This window comes from Melanostigma gelatinosum (assembly GCF_949748355.1).
Source record: "Melanostigma gelatinosum genome assembly, chromosome: 7".
NCBI classification, from domain to species: domain Eukaryota; kingdom Metazoa; phylum Chordata; class Actinopteri; order Perciformes; family Zoarcidae; genus Melanostigma; species Melanostigma gelatinosum.
This window is the reverse complement of record NC_136640.1, coordinates 644,498-659,664: the sequence shown is the minus strand read 5'-3', so window position 1 is coordinate 659,664 and position 15,167 is coordinate 644,498. Positions and strand designations below refer to the sequence as shown.

General features: G+C 38.9%; 1 protein-coding gene across 1 annotated transcript in view; it reads right to left on the bottom strand.

The window, feature by feature from the left end:
- Positions 1 to 288: 288 nt before the first annotated feature.
- The window catches only part of abcg1 (ATP-binding cassette, sub-family G (WHITE), member 1), a 46,347-nt gene continuing 31,468 nt past the window's right edge, over positions 289 to 15,167 (bottom strand). The window contains exons 5-15 of the mRNA XM_079271415.1: positions 12,055 to 12,105; positions 11,828 to 11,973; positions 11,481 to 11,604; positions 9,085 to 9,199; positions 5,411 to 5,556; positions 5,136 to 5,237; positions 3,060 to 3,228; positions 2,575 to 2,675; positions 2,334 to 2,492; positions 2,145 to 2,263; positions 289 to 735 (exon numbers count right to left, since the gene is read on the bottom strand). Of these exons, the coding sequence (XP_079127541.1) occupies positions 507 to 735; positions 2,145 to 2,263; positions 2,334 to 2,492; positions 2,575 to 2,675; positions 3,060 to 3,228; positions 5,136 to 5,237; positions 5,411 to 5,556; positions 9,085 to 9,199; positions 11,481 to 11,604; positions 11,828 to 11,973; positions 12,055 to 12,105 (1,461 nt within the window). The 3' untranslated portion in view covers positions 289 to 506. The remainder of the gene's footprint in view (positions 736 to 2,144; positions 2,264 to 2,333; positions 2,493 to 2,574; positions 2,676 to 3,059; positions 3,229 to 5,135; positions 5,238 to 5,410; positions 5,557 to 9,084; positions 9,200 to 11,480; positions 11,605 to 11,827; positions 11,974 to 12,054; positions 12,106 to 15,167) is intronic.

Genomic DNA, 15,167 nt, shown 5'->3' with positions numbered 1-15,167 from the left:
TCGACCGAGTGCACTCAGACCGGAGGAAGCAGGGTAGACGTCGGGAGTAACGGCAGTTAGAAGAGCCAGGCGAGTTCCATCGCAAGACTTTACTGGTATTAGCAACATGCTAACATGCTAATGGTGTTGTGGAATCTGTCAGTGACGACGGAGTCGATAAAGTTTTCATCCAGACTCAACTTTATTGATCAACGGTGATTAAAAAACTACGTCAGAACAAAATCAGTCCACAGTCCTGATCCGCTTCTATTGGGACCACCAAGCAGTCAGAACCAGGTCTTCTCCGGTTTGTCGTGGTCTCAGGAGACTAGCTCCTGAGTCCTGAAGGCCCGGATGTGTCCCCACTTTGTCCTTCTCATGGAGACAAACCCCACAGCTACATGCTAACTTTGGCCCAAAGGATTTGTCCTAAATGTCCACCTGGTCCACCTGGTCCACCTGGTCCTCCTGGTCCTCCTGGTTCTCCCGGTCCTCCTGGTCCTCCTGGTCCTCCCGGTCCTCCTGGTCTACCTCTCAGCGCTGATCTTGTACCGGAGGACGAAGTAAGCAAGGAGCCTCAGAGAGAAGAAGAAGATGGCGAGGACGATGAAGTCCTGGTAGAGTTTGGCGTCCAGCATGTCCAGCTCCTTCAGGATGGCCTGGGACTTCTGGAAGTGACACGTCTCGTCCGGGTCGCAGTGCAGATCGTCCCGGTCCAGACTGTAGATGGACAGGATGACGCCCTCGAAGCCATACCTGAACACAACACGGGAGACGTTCATGAGCTAGAATCTCTTCACATCTCTGAAGCTTCACACATATTTAACATCAATAACTAAGACAAGAGAACCAGATTATTCATTTGTGTCTCTCCCATTAATCATGTCAGGGCCCCTCACTTTGATCTGGTGACCCTCTGGAGGGGCCCGACCCCTATGTTGGACCCACTGGACTAAACCAGCTGACTGAGTATAAAGTAAAGAGTCTCCTGGAGCAGCTAATAATAATATAATCCACCATCGGAGTACTTCTGATACTTTAGTTAAAACGTATAATACTTGTGTACTTTTACTTGAGCGGCAGAGTGATGGAGATCAAACAGGAAGCACAAGAATGTTTAAGTCTTGTCAAGATTTTAAGGATTATTATGTTCTGATTAGAGTCTTTGTAACCTCCTAAAGGTCACGAGGTGAATTAATGATCAATTATTTTGTTCCAATTAAGAAAGTTTACTTCAAGGATCGAAGGTTTTTAGAAGGAAATAAAAACTCTTTCCTGAAGTTTCACCGGAATTAGAAAATGTATATATATATATACAATATATATATATATATATATATATATATATATATATATATATATATATATATATATATATATATATATATATATACATATATATATATCTGTATATATATATATATACATGTATATATATGTATATATATACATGTGTATATATATATGTATATATATATACATATATATATACATACATATATATGTCTATATATATATATATATATATGTATATATATATGTATATATATACATACATATACATGTCTATATATATATATATGTATATATATACATGTCTATATATATATATGTATATATATATATATAAATGTATATATATATATACATATATATATATGTATATATATGTATATATATATACACATGTATATATATATTATTTACATATATATATATACATATATATATATATATATATATATATATAGACATATATATGTATGTATATATATATGTATATATATACATGTATATATATGTATATATATATACATGTGTATATATATATATGTATATATATACATATATATATATACATATATATACATACATATATATGTATATATATGTATATATATATATACATATATATATACATATATATACATACATATATATGTATATATATGTATATATATATATACATATATATATACATACATATATATGTCTATATATATATATATATATAATAGACAGATAGATATATTCATACACGTATCGTAAAATAGAACAGACTCTTAATGAATGTGATGAGTGACACTGTAGTGACGAGGTATAGGGTAAATATGAGACTCTTCTTCTGTCTGATCTCAGTAGTTGTGTCACCACGGCACCCCCACCTGACGTAGGAGATGTAGGACATCCACTGCAGGTACCAGGGGATGGTGTCGAAGCTGACGAAGAACCCCGAGAACAAGAGGACGGGGATCGCTGTGACCGGACCCACGAACGTCGCCACCTGCAGGAGACAAAGGAGTGGCATCAGCAGCCGTCAGCGAGGTCACACAGGTGAGTCCAGGTACACCGACCTGCAGAGAGGTGGACGCGGCTCCGATCAGCAGACCCAGACTCTGAGCCACCAGAGAGGTCAGGACCCCCAGAGACAGGAAGAGGAAGAACCGGCCGGCGTCCGAAGGCTGAGCCGTCATCCAGTACACAATACTACAGTACACCACCGGGAATACTACCTGGACAACACAGGGTCGATAGTACAAGGCAGTGGTCAGTGAAGTACACACACATATATGTGTGTGTGTCATACCACCTTACCTGGAAGGGGACGTCAGCCATAGTTTTGGCCAGGTAATAAGCCTTCAGACTGTACCAGTAGTTCAGGTGTTCCCTCAGAAAAACTCCCATCTCCAGAGGAACTGAAGCACAAACACAAAGAACACACAACTCAACGTTAAATACTTCAAATAGAATGAAATGTAATACAACAGTAATACTATAGCATGAACATTATTAATATAATTACTAAGACATCCACACCATGAACATTATGATTAAAACATTAACAATATTAACATTATGACAGACACATTCACTTTATTAACATTATTATTAAAACATTAGAAACATTTTACAGGAAAAGGATTTAAACTTGTACTTCTATAAAGGTAGAGCATTGAAGTACAACACATCATGAGAAGATAATGCTCAAGTGAAGAAGGCTACAAGTACCTCAAACTTGTACAGAATTACAGTACTTGATAAATGTACTCATATGATCTGACGTTCAGGCTGTGACTTACATGTGAGCACTGTGGGCATCAGAGCAGCGAACATGAGGAACAACATGGAGAAGAAGAGGAACCCTGAGTTACTGAGAACCTTCTTGGCCTCATTCCCGATGCCCAGGTACAACAGACCAATCAGGACGCCGATCCCGATGTGAGAGGAGATCCTCAGGTGAGTCAGCACCTGGTCGACCAATGGGAGCGTCTATGAGTCACTACAACTGTTACAACAACTGCTATTATTACTGTTAGTACAACTGTAGTACAACTGCTATTATTACTGTTAGTACAACTGTAGTACATTTGCTATTATTACTGTTAGTACAACTGTATTACAATTGCTATTATTACTGTTAGTACAACTGTAGTACAATTGCTATTATTACTGTTAGTACAATTGCTATTATTACTGTTAGTACAACTGTAGTGCAACTGCTATTATTACTGTTAGTACAACTGTAGTACAACTGTTACTATGACTGTTTGTACAACTGTTAGTACAACTGTTAGTACGACTGTTACTATGACTGTTAGTACAACTGTAGTACAACTGTTACTATGACTGTTTGTACAACTGTTAGTACAACTGTTAGTACGACTGTTACTATGACTGTTAGTATGACTGTTAGTACAACTGCTAGTACAACTGTTGGTACGACTGTTAGTACGACTGTTAGTACGACTGCTAGTACGACTGTTAGTACGACTGCCAGTACAACTGTTAGTACAACTGTTAGTACAACTGTTAGTACAACTGTTAGTACGACTGTTACTATGACTGTTAGTATGACTGTTAGTACAACTGCTAGTACAACTGTTGGTACGACTGTTAGTACGACTGTTAGTACGACTGCTAGTACGACTGTTAGTACGACTGCCAGTACAACTGTTAGTACAACTGTTAGTACAACTGTTAGTACAACTGTTACTATGACAGTTAGTACAACTGTTATTATGACTGTTAGTACAACTGTTACTATGACAGTTAGTACAACTGTTACTATGACTGTTAGTACAACTGCTATTATTACTGTTAGTATAACTGTTAGTACAACTGTTACTATGACTGTTTGTACAACTGTTAGTACAACTGTTACTATGACTGTTTGTACAACTGTTAGTACAACTATTACTATGACTGTTAGTACAACTGTTACTATGACAGTTAGTACAACTGTTACTATGACAGTTAGTACAACTGTTACTATGACAGTTAGTACAACTGTTACTATGACTGTTAGTACAACTGTTACTATGACAGTTAGTACAACTGTTACTATGACAGTTAGTACAACTGTTACTATGACAGTTAGTACAACTGTTATTATTACAGTTAGTACAACTGTTACTATGACTGTTAGTACAACTGTTACTATGACAGTTAGTACAACTGTTACTATGACAGTTAGTACAACTGTTACTATGACTGTTAGTACAACTGCTATTATTACAGTTAGTACAACTGTTACTATGACAGTTAGTACAACTGTTACTATGACAGTTAGTACAACTGTTACTATGACAGTTAGTACAACTGTTACTATGACAGTTAGTACAACTGTTACTATGACTGTTAGTACAACTGTTACTATGACAGTTAGTACAACTGTTACTATGACAGTTAGTACAACTGTTACTATGACAGTTAGTACAACTGTTACTATGACAGTTAGTACAACTGTTACTATGACAGTTAGTACAACTGTTACTATGACAGTTAGTACAACTGTTACTATGACAGTTAGTACAACTGTTACTATGACTGTTAGTACAACTGTTACTATGACTGTTAGTACAACTGTTACTATGACAGTTAGTACAACTGTTACTATGACTGTTAGTACAACTGCTATTATTACTGTTAGTACAAATGTTATTATGACAGTTAGTACAACTGTTACTATGACTGTTAGTACAACTGTTACTATGACAGTTAGTACAACTGTTACTATGACTGTTAGTACAACTGCTATTATTACTGTTAGTACAAATGTTACTACGACAGTTAGTACAACTGTGGTTTCATGACATTCTGTGTATCTCAGCTGCAGTAGCTGTCGGTGTCCACCGGGTGTCACAGTGCTTCCTCACCGAGTCTCTGAGGATGCTGAGGAACGTTCTTCTGAACAGGATGGAGAACTGAGTCATACAACTGGCTGAGAAACTGTGACAACCTTCAGACGACGAACTCTCCTGAGACAAATGAGACATGTAATAAACATAAGATATCTCTCATTTAACATACATATACATTGAATGATAATATTTCTGTATCTTTGTGAAGAAGACAGTGAACGTCTCCTCGTCCTGTGTTTGTTCCTGACTTGTCAACAGTGTAAAGTGTGTGAGGTGCGTTTGTTTCTCACCTCTTCTGTGCGCTGCCACAGCAGCGGGTGGAGGCTGGTGTCCCCGTTCAGGTCAGTCTGATGGTCCTTCTCACACTTCCTGTCATGGACAGCTTTCACCAGCCGGACCATCTGGTCTCCGTATTCTCCAGACGCCACCTCCATCACTAAGCACACACAGTGGTGGTACTTTTACTCAAGTACTGGAAGAAGACAGTCCAGGTACTTGTACTCTACCTCCTACTTCTTTAGAAGTGTTCATGTTGAATATTTGTGATGAACTCCTCTATATTTTGAGAAAACCCTCCAACTTCTTGAGCTTATTAAACTGTTTCAAAAGGATCAGCTGGTAAACGCTCCGTCACAAAGCTGAAAACAGATTGCTTTTTGTAGTAAATTACATTACAAGTATCAGAATGGGTAGGTTTAGGATGTAAAATACTTGTTATAATCATTTGTGTTCACTGAAAGTCCCATTGTCAATGTTTTCACTGCTACGCCGATGATGTCCAGCTCTACATCTCCACAAAAGCCATCACCACTGCTACTCACTCCACTCCCACCAGCTGCCTCACTGACATTAAATCATGGATGCAAACCAACTTCCTCAAACTGAACTGTGATAAATCTGACATGATCATCATCGGCCCCAAATCCCTCACTAAAACCGGTCACAACTTCTGCCTCACCATCGACAACTCCACTCTGTGTCCCTCCCCACACATCCGCAACCTCGGAGTCATGTTGGACAGCAACCTCTCCTTTGAACCCCTCGTCAACCAAATCACCAGAACTGCCTTTTTCCACTTAAAAAACATGGCCCGTCTCCGCCCATCACTCTCCTCATCTGCTGCTGAAACTCTGATCCACGCCTTCATCACCTCCAGAATTGACTACTGCAACAGCATTCTTTACAGCACATCATCCAAAATCCTAAATAAACTCCAGTACATCCAGAACTCTGCTGCTCGCCTGCTCACCCAGATCCAACGGATGGAATACAAAGTCCTTCTCCTCACTCACAAAGCCCTCCACAATCAGGCCCCCTCCTACCTCACCGACCTGCTTCACCACCACACTCCATCCCGTCGGCTCCTCTGATGCCTCCTGTCTCTTCCACTCAGGACCAAGCACCGGACATGGGGCGACAGAGCCTTCTCCATAGCTGCACCCTCCCTCTGGAACTCTCTCCCCAAACACATCCGAGACTGCACTGACCTTTCCACATTCAAATCACAGCTCACCTGTTCAAAACTGCTTTTAACGTGTGACCAATATCGTGTGTTTTACAATTTTAGTGTATAGCTTTTGTTAATATGATGGTTTTTAATGTAAAGTGTCTTTGAGTGTGATGAAAAGAGCTCTAAAAATAAAATGTATTATTCTTATTATTTGTGTCCCTTCAAGACGGCTGGCTCGGTGTGTTGGTGCTCATTGTTTTGTGTTGTTTTGTCGTTAACTCAGTTTTCTGCTGTGATACCCGGAGCTCTTTCACCAGAGACGAGCTCGTAAACATCAGGGGAACAACTCCAGCGGACTTACTTTTTTGTTAACCTCTGTGGAATTACTGGACGTTCTCGTCAAAGGTGCGCTCACCTTAACTCATGCAGTGAAGCCCGTCGGAGAGGGAAGCGGGCCGGCGCGCTAGTGCGTCTCCACTCACGTGGATTCTGCACACCGCACAACTACAACCCCCCCCCCCCCCCCACTCCATGAACGACCTCTGCCTGGCAGACGAGCTCTACTGTCGCTTTGATGGACAATGGGACAGTCCTGACTCCATCCCCCACAGCTCCATCAACCAGCCCCAGATCACCAGGTCCTCCTCCCCCAGCCCAGCAGGGGCACATGCCTCTGTACCACCCATCCCAGCGCCCCCTGCAGTTCGCCTACAGAGCCAACAGATCTGTAGATGATGCAGTCCACACGGCCCATCACTTCATCCTCCAGCATCTGGACTCCTCAGGAACCTATGCCAGGATCCTGTTTGTGGACTTCAGCTCTGCTTTCAACACCATCATCCCATCTCTGCTGCATGACAAGCTCTCCCAGCTGCACGTGCCCGACTCCACCTGCAAGTGGATCACAGACTTCCTGTCTGACAGGAAGCAGCACCTGAAGCTGGGAAAACACGTCTCATCCTCCAGGACCATCAGCACCGGTTCCCCCCAAGGCTGCTTTCTTTCCCCTCTGCTCTTCTCCCTGTACACCAACAGCTGCACCTCCAGTCACCAGTCCGTCAAACTCCTGAAGTTGGCGGATGACACCACCCTCATTGGACTCATCTCTGGTGGGGATGAGTCCGCCTACAGGTGGGAGACTGACCATCTGGTGACCTGGTATGAACAACCTGGAGCTCAACGCTCTAAAGACAGTGGAGATGGTTGTGGACTTCAGGAAGAACGCAGCCCCACCAGCCCCCATCACTCTGTGTGACTCCCTCTATCACTCTGTGTGACTCCCTCTATCACTCTGTGTGACTCCCCCTATCACTCTGTGTGACTCCCCCCATCACTCTGTGTGACTCCCTCTATCACTCTGTGTGACTCCCCCCATCACTCTGTGTGACTCCCCCCATCACTCTGTGTGACTCCCTCTATCACTCTGTGTGACTCCCCCGTTGACGTGGTGGAGTCCTTCCTCTTCCTGGGCTCCATCATATCTCAGGACCTCAAGTGGGAGCTGAACATCAGCTCCATCACCAAGAAGGCTCAGCAGAGGATGTACTTCCTGAGGCAGCTGAAGAAGTTCAACCTGCCAAAGACAATGATGGTGCATTTCTACAGAGCCATCATTGAGTCCATCCTCTGCTCCTCCATCACCGTCTGATACGCTGCAGCCACAGCCAAGGACAAGGGCAGACTGCAGCGCATCATTCACTCTGCTGAGAGGTGATCGGCTGCAATCTGCCGTCCCTCCAGGACTTGTTCACTTTAAGAACCCTGAGGCGAGCAAGAAGGATCGTAGCTGACCCCTCCCACCCTGGACATGAACTGTTTGTGCCCCTTCCATCTGGTAGGAGGCTGAGGTCCATTCAAACCAAGACCTCCACCAGGACCAAGACCTACACCAGGACCAGGACCTCCACCAGGACCAGGACCTCCACCAGGACCAAGACCTCCATCAGGACCAAGACCTCCACCAGGACCAGGACCTCACGCCACATGAACAGATTCTTCCCATCGACAGTCGGGCTCGTTAACAGAGACCAGGACCCACTGACTCCGTCATCCCCAGGACAATCTCTTACCGGTCACTCCCCCGCACATCCCTTCATATTTAAATACACTCCACACTTTTACACTACACTTACATTACACATGTTTATCGTCCTGTTATCTGTTCGTTTGTGCACTTTATTTTATATTTTACTTTATTTTATATTTCACTTAATTTTATATTTGACAGTGTTTTATATCTTTCTGTACATTTTATTTTGTTTCTACTTTGCACTGTTGATTGTTGTTAAATGTTACGCACCTCCCGTCATGTCAAATTCCTTGTATGTTCAACATACCATGGCAATAAACGGTTCTGATTCTGATTCTGGCCTGCGGTTTCATTCTGGACCCCGATTGGCTCCAAAGTAGTTGTGATGTCATCGATCCTGCAGGTGAACCGTTCAAAGTGGAGCAGTGTACAGTCTCAAGCAAACTACAAGGGTCTTTGAGTCCACTTTGAACACGGTTTCTTACCGAAGTCTGCAGGGTTGTGGTATGTGGGGCAGTTGAGTCCGAGGTCTCTCAGGTAGGGAACCAGACTGGAGACGCACCCTCTGTAGATACACTGACCCTGACTCAGGACGTACAGCTGCAACACACAGACAAACGCGTTTACAACCAGGAAAATCACTCTTTACTGCAGTAAAAGTACTAATACACACTGTGAAAATACTTCACTACTGTTGGACAAGAAGCACTGCTTTACAAACCTGACTGCAGTACAAGTATATATATGTAGTTAAAGTAGTTCAAGTCAAAGAATGATTGATGAGTAAAATGTTTTCCTAATCTATCTGATGTTTGTGGAGTCATATTCCTGCTGCATTAATGTGTTTGTAGCATTTTAACTCCTTTACATCCTGTTTAGTTTAATCCAGATCAATAAATCATATTCTATAAGATCATCACCATTGTAGCGTTGCCATCCTGTGAGAACCTCATCTGTTTTCAGCTTAGTGATGTAGTACAATAAAGAGTACAACATATACCTCTGAGATGTAGTACAATAAAGAGTACAATATATACCTCTGAGATGTAGTACAGTACAAAGTACAATATATACCCCTGAGATGTAGTACAATATATACTTCGGAGATGTACTACAATAAAGAGTACAATACATACCTCTGAGATGTAGTACAATAAAGAGTACAATATATAACTCTGAGATGTAGTACAATAAAGAGTACAATACATACCTCTGAGATGTTGTACAATAAAGAGTACAATACATACCTCTGAGATGTAGTACAATAAAGAGTACAATATATAACTCTGAGATGTAGTACAATAAAGAGTACAATATATACCTCTGAGATGTAGTACAATAAAGAGTACAATATATAACTCTGAGATGTCGTACAATAAAGAGTACAATATATAACTCTGAGATGTAGTACAATAAAGAGTACAATACATACCTCTGAGATGTAGTACAATAAAGAGTACAATATATAACTCTGAGATGTAGTACAATAAAGAGTACAATACATACCTCTGAGATGTAGTACAATAAAGAGTACAATATATAACTCTGAGATGTCGTATAATAAAGAGTACAATATATAACTCTGAGATGTAGTACAATAAAGAGTACAATACATACCTCTGAGATATAGTACAATAAAGAGTACAATACATACCTCTGAGATGTAGTACAATAAAGAGTACAATATAACTATGAGATGTCGTACAATAAAGAGTACAATATATAACTCTGAGATGTAGTACAATAAAGAGTACAATATATACCTCTGAGATGTCGTACAATAAAGAGTACAATACATACCTCTGAGATGTAGTACAATAAAGAGTACAATATATAACTCTGAGATGTAGTACAATAAAGAGTACAATATATAACTCTGAGATGTAGTACAATAAAGAGTACAATATATAACTCTGAGATGTAGTACAATAAAGAGTACAATATATACCTCTGAGATGTAGTACAATAAAGAGTACAATATATAACTCTGAGATGTCGTACAATAAAGAGTACAATATATAACTCTGAGATGTAGTACAATAAAGAGTACAATATATACCTCTGAGATGTAGTACAATAAAGAGTACAATATATAACTCTGAGATGTCGTACAATAAAGAGTACAATATATAACTCTGAGATGTAGTACAATAAAGAGTACAATACATACCTCTGAGATGTAGTACAATAAAGAGTACAATATATAACTCTGAGATGTAGTACAATAAAGAGTACAATATATAACTCTGAGATGTAGTACAATAAAGAGTACAATACATACCTCTGAGATGTAGTACAATAAAGAGTACAATATATAACTCTGAGATGTCGTATAATAAAGAGTACAATATATAACTCTGAGATGTAGTACAATAAAGAGTACAATACATACCTCTGAGATGTAGTACAATAAAGAGTACAATACATACCTCTGAGATGTAGTACAATAAAGAGTACAATATATAACTCTGAGATGTCGTACAATAAAGAGTACAATATATAACTCTGAGATGTAGTACAATAAAGAGTACAATATATACCTCTGAGATGTCGTACAATAAAGAGTACAATACATACCTCTGAGATGTCGTACAATAAAGAGTACAATATATAACTCTGAGATGTAGTACAATAAAGAGTACAATATATACCTCTGAGATGTACTACAATAAAGAGTATAATATATACCTCTGAGGTGTAGTACAGTAAAAAGTAGAGAGTAAAGTACAAGTACTTCAACTGTGTACTTGAATTCAGTACTTGAGTAATGTACTTAGTTACTTTCCACCACTGTGTATTATTGATATTATTGTGTTGTTGTTGTTGAGTTTGTCCCTCCGGGGCTGCTGGGTAATGTAGTTGAGTGTGTGTGTATGATTACCTTGTCGAAGAGTTCGAACAGCTTGGCGCTGGGTTGGTGGATGGTGCAGATGACGGTTCGTCCTCCCTGAGCCAGAGCTTTCAACAGAGAGACCACCTGGAAACAGGACGAGCTGTCCAGACCGCTGAGGCACAGGAAGTAGATCATGTTTGTGTTGTTTTGAGCTGAACAGTCTGACCCAGGTAACGTAGTCTTTACAGTCTGTGAAACACACCACAACTCTTTTCTTCAACAGACAACGCTTCGATCAAATATCTTTAGTTTTTGGTGAATCAAACGATGACAATACATTTTTGTGGAAACTAAACCAGACTAAGGTGACCCCCCTTCACTATGAGGTTTCTGACCTGGTGGGTTCATCGAAGAACATGACCGGAGGATTATTGACGAGCTCCAGAGCGATGGCCAGCCTCTTCCTCTGACCCCCTGACAGGTGGGACGTCCTGGTTTTAGCACAGTCCAGTAGACCCAGAGCCATCAGGATCTCCCGGACCTGAACCCACACACACAGAGAGAGACCGCTTTAACCTCTGATAAATATATAACCAGGAAGTAGTCATGAGTCAAAACTCACCATCTCTCTGCGAGCCTCCTCCTTCTCCTGCAGCTTCAGGTTGGCTGAAACCTGCAGACACAAGATCAGTGATCCTGGATTATAAAGTCCAGTATCAACCAAAACCTGCAGGGAACTCTAGTCAACACAGCAGAAACCTGAGCGGGTCAAATCAAACAGAGCCAGACACCAGATTACACTGTTAGTGGATCGATGAGCGGGTCGACAGAAACATGTTGTGATGCTTTAGTCATCTTCCCTGATCTGCTCGTTCCAGATGAAATAATGTTCATAATGTTAATAATGTTAATAATGTTCATAATGTGTGCATAATGTTAATAATGTGAATGTGTTAATGTGTTAATAATGTTAATAATGTTAATAATGTTAATGTGTTACTGTGTTAATAATGTTAATAATGTTAATAATGTTAATGGGTTAATAATGTTAATAATGTTAATGTGTTAAAAATGTTAATAATGTCCATAATGTTAATAATGTTAATGTGTTAATAATGTTCATAATGTTAATAATAATAATGTTAATGTGTTAATAATGTTAATAATGTTAATGTTCATTATGTTAATAATGTCAATGTGTTAATAATGTTAATAATCTTAATGTGTTAATAATGTTAACAATGTTCATCATGTTCATAATGTTAATAATGTTGATAATGTTCACAATGTTAATAATGTTAATGTGTTAATAATGTTAATAATGTTAATAATGTTAATGTGTTAATAATGTTCATAATGTTAATAATAATAATGTTAATGTGTTAATAATGTTCATAATGTTAATAATGTCAATGTGTTAATAATGTTAATAATGTTAATGTGTTAATAATGTTAACAATGTTCATAATGTTCATAATGTTAATAATGTTGATAATGTTCACAATGTTAATAATGTTAATGTGTTAATAATGTTAATAATGTTCATAATGTTAATAATGTCTCCATTACTTAAAACAATAAATGACGACCTCCTCCGCTGGATGAATCTACCATTATCACTCATGGGCAGAATAGCTACAGTTAAAATGACAATACTTCCTAAAATAAATTACCGATTCACAATGATACCATCACAACCCACCCACTCCTGCTTCAAGTCGCTTGACTCAATCGTTACTCAATTCTACTGGAAAAATAAAACACCAAGAATTAAACTGGCCACTCCACAAAAACCAAAAACACAAGGAGGACTTGAAGCTCCACATTGTTTTCACTACTCTAGCAAATAAACTTCAGTACATTCTTAAATGGATCCACCCAGCCAATCAGACAACACATGGTTAGATATAGAACAGACAGTTTGTCAGGACATTCAGATTTCTGACTTACCATTTTTAAGCCAATCTATCAAACGCCATCCTTGTTTCAATATACTAACAACAGCAGAAACTCTGACAGCCTGCTGGAAATTCCACAAAATCACTCACATCACTTTTGCACCTTCAAATGTGACTCCCATATGGAACAATCCTGATTTCTAAGTCACAAGACACCTCTAAATCTCCACACATGGTCCGCTAAAGGCATCACTCATCTGAAACACATCTTCAATAATAACACCATGGTTTCATTCCCTCACTTGGTTCAGAAGTACGGCATCAGGAGCAATCAATGTTTGGAATATCTGCAACTCAAATCATCCGTTCAATCCAAACTTAACATTAAGGCCACTAACCTAGAATTACCCCCTCAACCTCAGAATTAATTAATATCCCCTCTTCGAAAAAGTTAATCACAAAAATATGTAGAGTAATATCACAGTCTGACAAAACATCATCCATACCATCAAGAAGATGGGAATCAGACCTGTCCATCACTCCTGATGCTGATTTCTGGAACCAAATCTGCAATAACTTCTACTTCATGACTAAAAATGCCAATTTACAACTAATACAGTATAAAATACTTCACAGAATTCATTACACCGGGCAAAACATGTTTCAAATGGGATTCACGTCAGATATCTGTCCACATTGCACTCAGAACAGCCGGATAGCTTTGTTCACGCCACCTGGCACTGCACACCAGTTCATCACTTTTGGGAAGAAATAAGTGAGTCACTGTCTGTCTTCCTGCTGCCTCGTCCCTTTGTCCCCTTCACTGTGCTGACTAGGAGACATCTCACCAATACATCTGAGTGAAACAAACCGCAAATTACTCCTTGTGGCCCAAACTATCGGCAAGAAAACTATCCTCATGAACTGGAAATCAAGGAATAACACACACATCACACACTGGAGAAACTTAATGACAGAATATATTTCAATGGAAAATCTAACCTCATCCATCATATACAATACAACAGAACACCATTCCACCTGGTCATCCCTCACCATGTTTCTGCAAACGTGACACCACCCATTCTATTAATATTGAAATATGTATAGTATATATACCGGTGTATATATATATATTATATATATATATATATTTGTTTTTGTTTTGTGTGTATTTTTTAATGTTATTCATTTCTGTTTTGTTTTTCTTGCCGGACAACCAATTGAAACCCACGTACATGCATACATGAACATCCATATGCACACATACTTACCTGTTTTTCATTTTTTCATTTTCATTTTCGGTTTGTTGTGTTTTTTTAATTTTAATTTTTTAATTATTATTATTTTTATATATTTTTCCCTCCATCTCAACAGGCTCAAGGACATTCTCACACACACGCACACGCATACACACACACTGACTATATGATATTTGCTGGCTTTTATCCCACTGTTCTTGTCATCCTCTTGTTGTTATGTCGATGTATTGTCTTAATATTGTCTCGTGTCTTTCAATAAAAACAAAAAATAAAAATAATAATGTTAATAATGTTAATGTGTTAATAATGTTAATAATGTTAATGTGTTAATAATGTTAATGTGTTAATGTGTGAATGTGTTAATAATGTTCATAATGATAATAATGTTCATAATGTTAATAATGTTAATGTGTTAATGTCTTAATAATGTTAATAATGTTAATGTGTTAATGTGTTCATCATGTTAATAATGTTAATAATGTTCATAATGTTAATAATGTTAATAATGTTAATGTGTTAATAATGTTAATAATGTTCATAATGTTAATGTGTTAATAGTGTTAATAATATTAATG